Source organism: Echiichthys vipera (genome assembly GCF_963691815.1).
Source record: "Echiichthys vipera genome assembly, chromosome: 13".
NCBI lineage: Eukaryota > Metazoa > Chordata > Actinopteri > Perciformes > Trachinidae > Echiichthys > Echiichthys vipera.
This window is the reverse complement of record NC_139838.1, coordinates 25,128,002-25,143,011: the sequence shown is the minus strand read 5'-3', so window position 1 is coordinate 25,143,011 and position 15,010 is coordinate 25,128,002. Positions and strand designations below refer to the sequence as shown.

General features: G+C 43.4%; 1 protein-coding gene across 2 annotated transcripts in view; it reads right to left on the bottom strand.

Moving 5' to 3' along the window:
- Positions 1-15,010, bottom strand: part of rnf19b (ring finger protein 19B) — a 43,551-nt gene that overhangs the window by 11,457 nt on the left and 17,084 nt on the right. For both annotated transcript variants that reach the window (XM_083925604.1, XM_083925605.1), the window contains exons 2-3: positions 11,189-12,485; positions 1,190-1,389 (exon numbers count right to left, since the gene is read on the bottom strand). In XM_083925604.1, coding sequence (XP_083781730.1) covers positions 1,190-1,389; positions 11,189-11,862 — 874 coding nt within the window. In that variant the 5' untranslated portion in view covers positions 11,863-12,485. The remainder of the gene's footprint in view (positions 1-1,189; positions 1,390-11,188; positions 12,486-15,010) is intronic.

The window sequence follows — 15,010 nt, the reverse complement described above, 5'->3', positions numbered from 1 at the left end:
CCTAGGGAGGCGCCCAGGGTTCATCCTTACCAGATGATCCTGAACCACCTCAACTGGCTCCTTTCAACGCAAAGGAGCAGCGGCTCTACTCCGAGTTCCTCACGGATGTTGCTTTTAAATGTGCTGTATGAATACATTTGCTTTAAGTTAAATAAGAAGACCAATTCTACTCTAGCATCTTTCCGAAGAATATAAAGCTGAAGTTAGCTTAGCTTAGCATTCAGACCGGAAGCAGAGGGAAGCAGCTAGCCTGGCTCCAAAGGTAACAGGGTGTTTTTCTTGAATTTGAACAGAATAGTCTCAAAATGGTTTCCTTTCCATTTCCTCCCAGATCTCTGGTGATGATAGCAGGTAAAAAAAAAACAGTTTCCAGAAGGAACGCCGTGTGCTAACAAAGCTAAAAGGAGAGCGAATATTGACTTTAGTTCACCACGTAGCCATAAACACAATGCTAAATGAATGCTAATGTTGCTCAGCGCCTGCATAATGTGTAAATAGCAACAGTTTGCTTAGGTGCTCACTTAATCAACCTGAAGGTGATAGAAAGTGTTCTGTTTACAGCTTTCTCTGTTCCCCACATGCAGCAAAACTCTCAGTTAATATTTATTTATTTAAAAGTGTCTAAGCCTGACACTTCCTTTGAATGAGTGTGCAACTATGTGTTACTAATGTGTTGGGCAAAACTGTTTTTTCTCCGGAGCATCTTTAATTGATTATTTGCAACAGTGTTAAAAGCATCAAAAGGAAGGAAACATATCTGCATGTTACAAATGTTAAAACTTATTCATGGTTGAAATGAAGTGAATGCACCAAAAAGACACAAATTACATGTTTTGAAAATCTGACTAAACGAAGTTTGGATACAGGAATGTTATGGTGACATTTCTAAATGCTGTATGACAGGAAGCTGCAGTCGGGAAACTATCAAGAGGAGAAACTTTGATATAAACAGTGTCTCATGCTCCACTGAACGTCTCGCTTTGGGAAACGTCAGGGAGTCGGTACGACAGGCGCGAGGAGAGTTTGACTCAGCGCTCTGACAGAGTGACATGTGATAAAGGCTGACAGACAGAGAGGCAGACATCTCAGAGGTGTGAAGCCTATTTTCAGGTCGGAAATGTCGGGGGAGTGTGCGTGTCTGACTTATTTTTCATCCTACCACTCTCCGCGGAGGCTGAGCGGTACTCACCGGGCCCATGCTCCTGTGTGTAGCTGGGGGAGTGGTTGCTGTGGGTGTGCAGGGATTGCGCCCTCTGTTGGCGGGCCGAGTCGCAGGTCTGGTTGGGGTGCCAGGCCTGTTTGCAGTGGTAGCAGAACTCGGCGCCGCATCCCTCCCTCCGACACACCAACCTGGGACAGCTGGCACAGCCCGAGGCGATGATGGCGAATCTGAGAGGAGGAGACGGACAAAGACAGGAGCGTTCAGTGATGTGGAAACTGGAGAAGTCAAGTTACGGAGAAAAGACTACATTTGGTGATTATCACGAGGCGACAATCCTACAGTATATTAAAGCTTCAATGAGCAGACGGAAATATTAAACGGTTGCTGATTCTGAATCAACACCAGCTCCATATTTATGAGTCTACATAAAAGAGATGGACGTAGCTTCTGGGTCACGTCCATCCAGTGAATCACGGTGAAGTGCCTTAAACCTGCTTTCTCTCTAATTGTGTAGAAGTCAATGACAAAATTAGCCTGAACTTCTTTCTTGATTTCTTACCTTAGTAAACCTTTCCCTAATGACTTTATGGTCTCAATTGCTAGCTTCAAGTCTTCTTTAATAAAGAAGAAGACACTATGTTCATTTATTAAATTATGGTCCCATTTAGAGTAAAATAGACGATACAGTAGGGTTCGCTTTAGGGCGGGGCTACAGTGATAGACAAGTCGCTGTGCTCGTGACAGCATGTGGGTGTAATAATGCATATCCACGGCCCTGTGTACATTAAAAAAGCAGTGAGCTTGTTTTGGGTGTTAAATTCAAAGGACTCTGATCCTCTCACAGTGTGTTTTCACTTCATTAAAGTTAACTGAAACATTACGGTCGCCTTAAATGTCTTGTTAACCACTCGTTTGATGGTGTTATATGTTGCCCCGTGTTAGTTTGGCGACATATAACACGTCTGATTTGTTAACTCAACCAAGGTTACTAAGAGATAAAGATCTTGAATACAGCCACTAATGGGAACATCACAGAGCCTGGAAGCTTTCTGCAGGGTGAGCGGAGAAAGAGAAAAGATTTGATCAATGGAGTAATCACTTAGTAACAACACTGAGAGAAGGAGCCAGAGACAGGATGAGGTCAATCAATATGGGTTTCACAGGGTTCAGTGCGGAGGAGGGAGACAGAAAGGAGCGTAAATACAGCAGTGATGGAGTTATTGTTACCGACGCGACGGATGTGTTTAGAGACAGGACATTAAAAAGGTCGATATACCAATAAATGCAATGAACTTTCATTGATGGACCATGTAATGAAGAGGAAACCAAATCGTGACGATCCAGCAGACATGTAGCAAAGCCACCGCGGACCCCGGTGTCTGAGACCAGGACTTTTAGCCTCTGTGTACGGGCCGCCTGCTCTACCAGCTGAGCTACTGGTCGCATGATTCATCGCATGAATCATGAGAAAAATAGCAGAAATGTTTATAAATCTTGCAACATTAAGAAATCCCCTCGACAAACCACCAGTTCCTCAGCCTGCGGTCGAACGCTCCACCAAAATTCACAGAAATTTCTCATGTTTTAAACGACAACTACCAAACAGAAACCCCCCACCCCAAAACTCCTCTAGTTTTCTCTGTGGAGCTAAAATAAGCTGAAGAATTCATATTTTTAAACGCTGTTAGGGTAATCCATAATGTTACTTCTCGTGAACACATTAATCACCTATTCATACAGGTCAAAACTATCTAATATCCTGAAGTGGTTGAATTCAAAACTGCCCAAACAATCTTCAACGCCAGAGATAAGATGTTACGGAAAAACAATGTTCTGTGAAAGGGAGGGTGGTTATAAGTGAAGGGGACAGCTGCACTTCACACGCACAACAGAAAAGAGCTTTTGTTTCAGCATCTACGGAGTTAAACTGTGGAATCAGTTAAAACATATGACAGTTTAAAAACAAATACAAAGACATCATCTTCACAAAGAGATGACAGACAACCATTCACACCTACGGGCAATTTTAGAGTCATCAATGAACCTCACACGTGTCTCTGTTCGTCTCTATGTGCCCTGCGATAGACTGGCGTCCTGTCCAGGGTGGACCCCGCCTCACGCGTCCAATATCATACACAGCAATACAGTTACAGTCACTTCAATTCTGTGTTTGTAACAGCGGTTAGGGTTTTATATTATATTTTTAAATATCTGTTTGCAGTGCACTTTACATGCAAGTGTTATTTATTAAGCACATTTATATGGATGTTAATTTGTTACCTTTTTTAAGAAGGCTAAATGTTTATGTCAAGCCTGATGCCTTCACTCACATGGACGCTTCATTCATTCAACAGTAGGATGGGATCAGTATCGGGTATCGGCCGATACGCTCAGCCCAGGTATCGGATCGGATTGGAAGCAGCAAACACTGATGCATCTGTAGTTTGTACTTCCTCCTGCCCACTTTTGAGCATGTGGAAAGTGCCTTTTTTTTGCTTTTGTTCTATTTATTTATCTCCTGCTACAAATTTAACTTTGTTTCGAAATAAAGACAATCAATCAATCAACGTCGCTTCACCCGACCAGCCACTCTTTTGTTGCATACTGAAGTGAGGCCGGCGCACTTCTCAGCAAATAATGGTCCCAAAGAAGAGTGGCATTTTATAACAGTAAGGACAAAAAAGGCAATTACAGAGAGGGAGCGGGGCTTAGATATAGACTATCAATCACTGAGGAAATCACAAAGGAGGCCAGTCATCAAATACTGTCACCAAGCTAAACGGGAGGAAACATGTTGGAGGAGTGATAACAAAGCAGACAGGATTTTATATTTGTATTTTGTCTCTTTCTACCCGCACAGACAAAGACGATGCCTGTTTTCTGCACATTAGTCGAGTGTTGAAGTTAAACCATTAAAGGGAAGAGGAGCGTGGAAGAAGTGATAACGTGACAAACTTGTAATTGTTTTGGCACGCCTCCAACACGCCGGCCCCGACACGTCGCTCGTTACCGGCTCTTCAAACACCGTGACAGGCCTGCTCTCAGGACGGAATAAATTAACGGGACAAGACGAGACGAGAACTGGCATTCCTGCGGAGACGTTTCACCCCGCGTCTGTGAGGATTCAGACCTCTGTCTCAAAACATCTGCAAAAAAGTAAAAGTAACTAGCCACGGTGTTTCCAACGGGCATCGCGAGTCTGCTCTGATCGGTCAGCATTTCCCCATCTTGTATGCGCTCTCAGCGTCTCTCTATCATCATTGCAGGGGAATGACCGTAACGGCACTTTCCACCTATATATAGGATAGTTGTGACATCACAACCGTACAGGAAGTCCTGACGACTCGTTTAAAGTCACAGTTTCTGAGTACGGGCTGTGTGCATTTCTCTGCGGAGCATTTTGAAACGTTAACACTATTTATAAAGCACCTCAACCTGCTTTAAAATAAGAAATCTCACTTTTTACAATATGGGACCTTTAAGTTGATTGCAGCTGTGTGAATCACTATTGTCCTAGCAAAGTGTCTCTTTGGGGACATTTAAGTATTTCTTATCTTGTATTTAAATGTCCTTAAAATCTACACAGATGTAAAAACGTGAGGGAAGAGACTTTATTTTCGTGGTGGCGCAACAACCAGCGCAGAAGCAGCACAGAATATATGACAACACATCCTGAGGTGAACATGAAGGTCTGGGCCTCATTTCATCAGCAGCTGTTGGGACATTTCCGTGTGGCTGAGAAAGACGGATCCCTGCAGCCTAACGTGGCTCAAACCACAACTAGATAAAAGAGAAAGACAGTGCTCGTCATCTGGATAACTCAGGACTTGTTGCGGTACAAAGCGCAGGTTGCCACAACAGCTTTGTTCCTGGGAGAGCGTCGCACGTCACCGCTGCTCCACGATTGGTGGATTCTGATGCAGCGCTCAGAGCAATTCAGGCTGACATTTTGAGGATGGGAGAGGGGGGGAAAGAGACAACCAGAGAGAGGGGTGATAAAACAAAAGGAGGGTAAGACGGGTTATCACGACTGAGACGTAAATGTGGAACAAAACAAGGTACATTTTTTAAGGGGACACAGACGGACGAGTGTTATGAGAGCTGAGGCTGCGTTATAAGAGGAAACGTGCCTCGTCAGTGTTCAGCTCCACCGAGAGCCACCTGGGAGTCCTGCTGAGCTTGTAAATGCAACGTTACATCACACACACACACACACACACACTCACACACACACACACTAATAGCCAGTTGCTGTGTTTAACTGAACGTGCATCAGTCTGACTCACGCAGAGACACGGATAAACACATTACGTGTCCGTCAGCAACAAAAAAGGCACAAAATGCAGAACAATGGCACGCACTAGAGTCCAGAGTGAGTACGTATTGATCTGTTTAATTAAGTCCCAACTCCTGTTACCCCTGGCAACGCTCCCTCTATGCCGCATCGATAGTAGCCATAGCAACTGACAACCAGAGGAGACGGCACCCTTTGTTCTCACTGGATGCTCGGGCCTGACAGTCACACAGGACGAGACCCTATTGGCCGGACGAGACGAGCAGGTCATGAGACGTGTTGTGATGGTTAAGATGAGAAGAAAGATTCAACAGTGGGAGATTTTTAAAATGGACAAGTTTCTCTGAAGAAAACACTGAAATCCAAAGAGTTTTGTTTGGTTTTGTGTCACTGATTTAGTTGTAGATCCAGAAACAGCTTTCACATTTAGTGTTAGAATATTTTAATTATTCATATGAGCTTTAATCGACATTGAGAGAAATTAATAAACATATTTGCAATGTAAAGATATAGTGTGGTAATGGCGTCCAGCAGAGATTAAAGTCGCTCTCACTGTGTCAGTGTTGAACCACTCATGATGCACAATGTTTTTATAGAAAGAGTGGATGAAATACATTTCTGGGTGTGATACTAGAGCACAAAATCTGCAAACAAGAGCCATAAGGAAAGTACACCATGTTGGATATCGGGAACACACTAACAATCTGTTTTGAAGTCGAAGAAACAACAAACAATGTACAAAGCAAGGAAGGATTTACTTCCTGGCAATATACAAAAAACTGTTGTCAGGTGGCAGAGACGGACATCGACTGTATAAAAAATGGACGTAGCATCTCAGCTGAGGTTCGTTCTCTCAACTTGATTCAATCGTCCTCGCCTATGGGAGTCTCCATCTTGTCAGACTTTGACTCCGCCTCATTTCCTCTGAGCAAGGGCATGTATGTGATGTTGGGGGGAGGGGCATACGTCCATCTGGCTGACGTTTACCTCCGAGGAGAAGTGAGGGCCAGAGGCTAGCTGTCACTCAAGAGGCCACGCCCCTAATTATTCATAAACTTTAACCTCCAATAAAATAAAAACTAGCCTGGTACAAAAAAATTCAGTCATCAGTGTTGCCATGGAGATATGAACTAAACATACAAACTAAAATATTTTTTGTCCCAGGCCTTAAACAGGTTTAATGATGCTGTGAAAACAGCCTGTTTAACATGGGGGTCAATGAGAAACTGCTCTGTTATGAAACCTGCCCCTAGTGGACACTCTGAGAACTGCAGTTTTTGGCACTTCCTGTTTGGATCAACCAGGAGGTCGCTGTGGTGGGGGCTTGGTTACGCACCGCTCTGAAATATATGTTTGTATCTTTGTTTGGGGTGATTATGTGGAAAGGACTGAAGGATGAAATCAAAGGTTACGTAAGGTACAGAAATGAGGATGGGGAATGTAAAGCACGCTGATGGTGACATTGTCGTTATTGGTTGTCGTTTCTCTTTTTCACATTCTTCAGTGCTGTCATTATGTATAAAGAGTATAAAGTATAGTGGTTTAGTTGTAGGATGGACGCAGGGACACAGAGTTGGTTGATGTGGCTGATGTGTGGATGATTGCATCAGCATGAGAGAGGGGTAGGGTTAGATAAACATGGTGCTTCTTCCTTCTACTTTTCAGGCGTGAAATGGTCATTTATGTTGCTTATTGGTCGCCATTTTGTTGTTTATAGTTCCTTTTATTAGTTTTGAATGTTTTTAAATGTTTGAAATAAAGATTATTCAGTCGAATTCAAGTGTAATCTGAGTTTCTCTGCTGTTTGTTTTGATAGCGAGTCCGGCCGCGTGTGTGTGAGTGAATAAAAGTGTGTTTTTTCTTATAAATAAAGAACATTCAACAAAAATGTAACAGTGCAGAGAAGCAGAAAGTGACACCTCTGTGTGACGTTGTGTTTGTGTTATTATGTTTCCTTGAACATCATTTAGGATTTCATCATCTGCTGCGTGAAGTGGGACTTTACATCTTTATTTTATCTGTTGTTCTTTAATCTATCTGCCTCTTGTCAGTTACTCATAAACATCGTCAACGGGATATCTTACGAAAGAGACAAGATTCAAAAACCATGTCACATTTACATAACTTTCCCACAAGCGGGCCAATATGCAAAACACACACAAACACACACACACACACACACACACACACACACACACACACACACACACACACACAAACACTATAACAGTTAGATTGGAAGTTATTCAGACCTTTTTTACTGTTTCTGTGGAAGCGACCTCTTCAGGGTCGGTGTGTGTGTGTGTGTGTGTGTGTGTGTGTGTGTGTGTGGCAGTGTGCCGGGGCAGTTTGTGATGAATAATAATTTGGACTGAGTCAACTCGTCTGATTTAAACAGTAGGTGAGTCACCGCAGGCATCAGACAGGATCATCCAGGTAAATATGTAGGTCAGCAGTCAAACTCAAACTATTACGAGGCTGCTGATGCAAACACACTCTTTGTTTTTTGTTTATTCACCAGCTACTGATTCACATTGATCTCTACTTAACTTTACTTACGTGACCCTCGTACCTAAACCTAAAACTGTGTTTGTTTCCTGTGATGTGCAGTCAGAATACATCTCTCCAAGGACTTGGGTTGCAGAGATATCATCCTGTGCCAAGAGGCTCATTAACATGCTTTACTTAAAATAATATTTACATTATCAATCAGAGAAATGCCTCAAGTGGTTTATTTTCATCCCCATTGGGAGTAAAGATGATCCCACAGCGCGCTCGCTGCAGTACGTTCAAGAACAGATGAAGAAAGAGATGAAGAAACTCAGCGATGTAACTTTCAGAGACAATGCTTTAGTTCCTGGAAATAGCCTGGTCCTTAAAAGCTATAGCAGTTAACAAATGAAGTGTATATTGTTTGGATGAGCGGTTCTCGAGAAAGCCGCAAGCGGCAATACAGTAGGCCGAGCAGTTTTGAAAAGACACTGCGTCAATTTAACTGAAAATTACAATTTTATTCAGGTAAAAAAGGCATCAAAGCAGTTTGTTTTATAGATTGTCATGAGATTTGTTACAGATATTAACGGCCTCCAGAAAAGACGATAATTCATTCTCATTTTGCGCTCATTCTCATCAAGTTTTTACTTGTAAAAGAAAGAAAAACATTTGTTATTTCTTCTTTAAAAAGCCTCAGTTAATGCTCCCCGAATTATAAACCCCTACCATTGTTAACAAAACCTTCAAAGATTAGTCGATCAATAGATTAGTTGTCAACAATTGTATTATTCAGCAACTATTTTGACAATTGGTTAATAAGTTTGAATGTCTTTTTAAGACACAAAAGGTAAAAAAGCTTCAACTTCAGCTTCTTAAATGTGAATATTTTCTGGTTTCTTTCCTCCTCTATGAAGTTAAAGTGAATATCTTTGAGCTGTGGACAAAACGAGGCATTTAATGATTAATGATTAATCAAGAAAATGATTAATCAGACGAATCAATAACGATGCATAATGAACAACGAAAGATATCTCACAATCTAAACGGTCGTCATAAAACATTCATGCTCCAAAGAGGATAAACCCTTTTGATTTATGATTACTTGTTTTTCTAGGACAAATGCAAGTTTCACGTCCTACAGACCTGCTGAACGCTCCTGAGTGATGCATTAATATAAAAAATAAATAAAAAGGAAAGGAAAGTCTTTTGACCTTTACGCAGGGGTGCGACTCTCAGTCACGGAGACACCGAAACAAACAGAAATGCACAGAGTTGAAGGAACATAGAGACAGATTTATGCAAAGATACCACACGGATGCTTTCGGCCTTCCCCTGTGATGATTCCAGTATTACTGTACAAAACCACAGCAGAACAACGCTGCTGAATATCTGCGTACCTCCTTCCCACACACACACACACACACACACCCAGAAACACAAACACAATGAACCACTCTTGCTTTCTATGATGAAACAAACGCCTCCGATTTGTTCCAGAAATCAAACGAGAGCTTCTCTACCTCCAAGCCCATCTGACTCTCTCCCCTCCTCCGACCACAAGGCCCGAGCTCAACAGCTCTCTACCCCAGTTACACTTTCAAATTCAACTTCCTCAGCACGTCTTTCTCTTTCTCTCCCACTGACCCAGACGGAGAAAATACAGTCATTTGTCTTGATTGTGAAGCAACACCGTTTATGTGAAATCCCAGCACTTACAGCAAAAATCATCAGGAAATAACCTGAAATAACGGCACCTGAGCGACTCATTCGGTGCATCGGAGAGAGAGAAAAGGTGTAAAAGATGAGTTTATAGCCAGATGCTAACGCTGTGACACTTGCTAAACCCTAACTTAGTTTATTTGTCCAGAAACTAGATGAGTTCTTTAACAGATAAATAAAAAACACTTCCTGCATTTAATCAAACATCTAATGTCACACATTATCACAAGCTTCCGGCGTTGCAACATGTTCCCTTCTTGTCTCTCTCGTATTAGTTTCTGTTTCTGCGTTTCCTTATTTGTTTTTTTATTAATATACAGGGTGATGTCCCTTATGGGTTAACAGACTTCATTTCAGTTTCAGGACAAACATTTGAGCAAATAAGAGCTCTAAAGTTCGACCTGCCATCAGATAACTTGATAAAATCACAGAGACAGGAAGAGGGAAACAAACAAAGGACAAACAAAGCTGAACGTGACGCAGGTGAGCCCAGACTAGCTAACCATGCTAACTCTACCTCTATAACAAGCATAACTCTGGTTACCCAGCTCCAGTCTCTGACAGCAGATAAGCCCATGGAGACAAAGGCTAATATGATATCTGGGCCACGACTTCCTCTTCCAAGCATCAGTGATTGTTAAAAAGTCAGATTAGCACATTGGGACGTGAGAATGTAGCTGGAGTTGAGCGATGGCGCCTTTTTCTGCACATGAATGCAGATGAATAATAACAAACGGCTGAATCATCGTCACACAATAGCTGATGGGTTCTGTGATTGCATGACGGCCAACACGTCGTCTCGCCGCTTTTGCTCTCCACACAGACCGTAACGGGATTGGCCAACACTAGTCGGACTACAAACAGAAACCAGACGGCTTCTGCTCCTCATTAACCGTCCCCTTTCCTACGAGGACTGGCCAGAATGTCCTCAGCATACTCACACAGTCCACTGAACTACTGATGAAACAATACTTTAATTCAACTCTTAGTTGTCTGACAGAAAATTAACTGTCAACCATTTTGATCTTAACATATTAAGTAAAAGTCTGAAATATCAAAATATTGGCTAGTTCTATCTGCTGCTTCTCCCTGATTACATATGATTAAAAGCCTTTACACAACAAATAAACAACACGCAAATGTGAAATGCAAATATTCATTTAGGTGATGTGCTCAGCCTGAGGCAGTCTAGGACTTTTATTGTGAAAGGTAAGTACGAAAGGAGTGGATCTGCCCTGCGTTTCCTTTATCGAGGTTAAAAGGAGTAAAGTCTGTCATCTTGAATCGGACCACAAAGCTACAGGTTGTTGTTTTATTATCCTCACGTCTGCATTTGACAACTTTAAAGACTAATGAACAATTCCTCACTATTACAACATTCACAATATTCCAAAGTAAAACATTATAATTATATCAGTAACATATAAGCTGTTTGCTGCAGGGGACAGCAGATTAAATACACTTGACAAGATATAAGAAACAGAAAGAAGAAAACCTGAAAGTCATGGACAGTGTCTTACCCGCAGTCAGGCGCCGGGCACCATCGGCAGTCTGGGTCTGAGGCGAGGCACCTCCGCAGCAGGAACTCCTCATACTTGTCCAGCAGGGCCGCGTCATCCAAGATGTCCGCCACCTGATGCGGGACCAGTCTCTCGGCACACTCGGGGCAGCTGAGCTGGACTCGACTCTCAGTGATTTCAATGCGGAGGTACTGCCGCAGGCAGCAGAGGCAGGAGCGGTGGCTGCACCCCAGCAGCTCTGGGAGCTGCTCGGGGGGCTGGCGCACCAGGCACAGGGGGCACTCCAGGAGGTTAGACTCCCCAGAGGACGGGGCCCCAGCCAGGGACGGCTGGCTGGACGAGAGTGGCTTTGACAGGGTGCTGGAGGCAGCTTCCTGGGGTGTTGTGGTGGCTGTGGCGGTGGTGGTCGTGGTGGGCGTAGCAGAGGCTGCGGCGGCCGCTGAGCTCAAGGCAGAAGGGAGGAGCTGTTGTTGTGCGTGGTGATGTTGGAGATGATGGGATAAAGGGGGGGCCGCTCCTGCTTTGGGGCCCCTGGCGCCACGAGAGCCCCGTTTGCTGTGGAAGAGGCTGTGAAAGGAGATGCGGCCCTGGCGTTTGCCCGCCGCACGGCACTTAGGGTTGGGGACGCCGCTCACCGACGAGTGAGGCGACTCTGAGTCCTTTTCTGATCCCATTTTCTCAGAAGAGACACACAGGGATGGTTTCTGTCCCCTGAGACGCGTTAATGTATCGCAGAGGGACAAAAACACACTCAGTCGCACACACAAGGGAGGACTTGTCCCCTGGCGAGAGCCAAACTGGAATGCAAATGCTATCCGAGCTCTTAGAGAAACTTGAGTCAGTCACCTCCGTCTCTTCCTTTTATGAGAAACTAAACGTTATCAGGAAAAGACAAAGAGCGAAATAAAAGTGACGTAGGAAGAGAAAATGAAAGAGAAGTTCAAAGTGAGAAAGAAATCCCCCTGGGCTCCCGGAGTTTCTCTCAAAAGTCGTCGGTCAAAGGGTTCACAAAAAAGATAAAGCAGCGATTCTTTCATCTCCCGGGCAGACGTCGAGGTGAGACATGACTGTGATTCTCGCTGTCAAGCTGAAAGATTAACGTCTGCTCCGACGGATGACTCCTCAAAAACAGAGAGGGCTGGAAGAAAAAAACACAACAGAACAACAGAAAGATCCACGGGGCAGAGTTCAGCGTGAGTGATGTGTGTGTGATGATTCCTCCGCTGTGTTCAGAGCCTCGACGGCGCTCGTCTTCCTCTGGTTCTTGTCGAACGCCGGTCTCTCTGAACGCTCTTCTCTGTCAGGAAGAAGAGAGCAGGAAGTCAGCACAAAGAGCATGCTCAGTATGACACACACTCTGCTCTCCCTCTCTCTCTCTCTGTCTCTCTCTCTCTCTCTCTCTCTGTGTCTCTCAGCTCTTCCTGGGTTTCAGTTTGATCATTAACTCCTGTGAACTGATCATCCATCTGTGCTGATTACATTTACATACGCAGGGAGACTCGAGCGCGCGGCGTAATGCTACACTGTATGTAAAATAACCGTGATTAAAAGGTCACGCTTAGATCAGGAGACGCGTTTAAACACAATAATAAAAACACATGACATCATGAACCTCTCTCTCTCTCTCTCTCTCTCTCTCTCTCTCTCTCTCCACTTCACACTGCGCTGCTAGTGCCGTTACCATGGCGACGCTCACTATGAGCGAGGCAAACAGCGACCCACTCTCACTCACACACACAAACACACACACACACACATGATATCTATATCTTATTATTGTTATTATTATTGTGACTTTATCAATCAATGGACGATCCAGTTTTATGCTCTACTTTAATTTTCTGGTTTTGTACGACTTCATGTTTATTGTTTGCTTCTTCTTTGGTCACATTTGACATTCGGTGCCTTTAATTATGTTGTTGTTGGTTTTCTTTGGTTAGATTATTTGTCTGTCAGTAAATTCGCAGTTAATTTGTCTTGCTTTTTCTTTTTTAACTGTTTACATCTTCATTACATCCTGTTTTTGTTTACTGACAGGGCCGTCAAGAACAACTTAATCGAGTAAGGTGGTCTTAAAGACTCAAGCGTCCAGAGCAAATTAGGGCTTTGGACGCATCAGCAGACCAAAATGTCAAATGGTCGCAGGAAAAAACAAAACATTTGGAGCCGTTTCTTGTGAAAATTAAGTGAAAATCTATGTGACTGAAGACTGGAGGGCTTTTAATTTGAAGGTCCAGAACAAAAAGTCATGACACTAACTCCCTGTCAGTGTCTGTCGCGGTTAGACAGTAAATAATTAACAGCCAATCATGTCGGGAAAGACGTCTAAGATATGGGATCACTTTGAAAAGATCAAGGATGACCCCAAGAAGGTCACATGTGAACTCTGACGACGAACATGACCTCCCACCTTAAACATGTGAGTAACGTTAGCCTAGCTGCCCACGGCGGCCCGCTCCGACTGATTGCTGCTGATTTCTTCTGACACATTCAGAATTAGAATCTGAAATAATTTGCCGGTGTCGTTGACGGGCAGCAGACTTATAGCATGAGGGTGACGGCACTCTAAAATAATGGTTATTAATTATATTGAATTATGTTTTTCAGTCGCTGAGGCTGAAATACTGAGGGGGGGGGGGGGGGGCGGGGATATATTTCAACCAAGAAAATCCTTGGTCTGGGGCCGCCCTGGAGCAAATCGAGTCCTGTTCAGAACCAGGCTTATGTAGTGATTAAGGAGTTTAGATGGATCTATAAACCAGACTGATTCATCTTCTAACATCAAACTAATCAATGCATAAGCAATGTTCTGTACAGCTGATCCAGAACCAGCAGCCAGGGACGAGTAAACCAGTCCAACAAGGAACAAGACATAACCAAGTCTTGAAAAACCCCTCTGCTGCACACACACACCTCTGAATGAGCTCACACAGGTGAAATGTGATAGTTATGTACACAGCATAGACACACACACACACAGACACACACACAGACAGACACACACACACACAGACACATATAAATCATATAGATAAATCATGAGCATAAACTTGTAAACACAATGACACACATGCAAATAAACACAAACATACACAAGTACACACTAACTGTATATACTTGTTGTATTCACACACACACACACACACACACACACACACACACACACAGACAGACACACACAGACAAATATAGATCATGAGCACAGTTAAGCATAACGTGGTAAACACAATGACACACATGCAAATAAACACTCCTAAAATGCCCACAAACATACACAAGTACACACTTATTGCATATACTTGTTGTATTCTTCACATACACACACTCCCACACACACACACACACACACACACACACACACACACACACACACACACACACGTATAATTACATCCTGTGTCCTCACTACAATTACAGGCTGTATGAGTGTGTGTAAGAGACACTTAACAGCTCTTATGTGTTATGAAGCTGCATGTTACGTGTTTTGATTACACATTTCTTTTTTTTGTGACGGCTGTTTTTAAATTCAGCTGAAGGGTCAAAAGCTTCCTAATGGGTTGAAAAGAAAACGCAAAACTCGTGAGAAAATGTGCACAAAAGCTGAAGGAAGACGTTTCTGAGAGGGTTTTCAAACAGAGAGATGTCAGTTATGATAAAATAAATCAATACTAAACACAAACACACTCCCACAGCTGCTCCGGCTCTCAGCGCACAAACCGACCGGCTTCTCAGAGTGACTTAGAGTTCACAAATCTGATTATGGCCACACACACACACACACACACACGCACACGCACACGCACACGCACACGCACACGCACA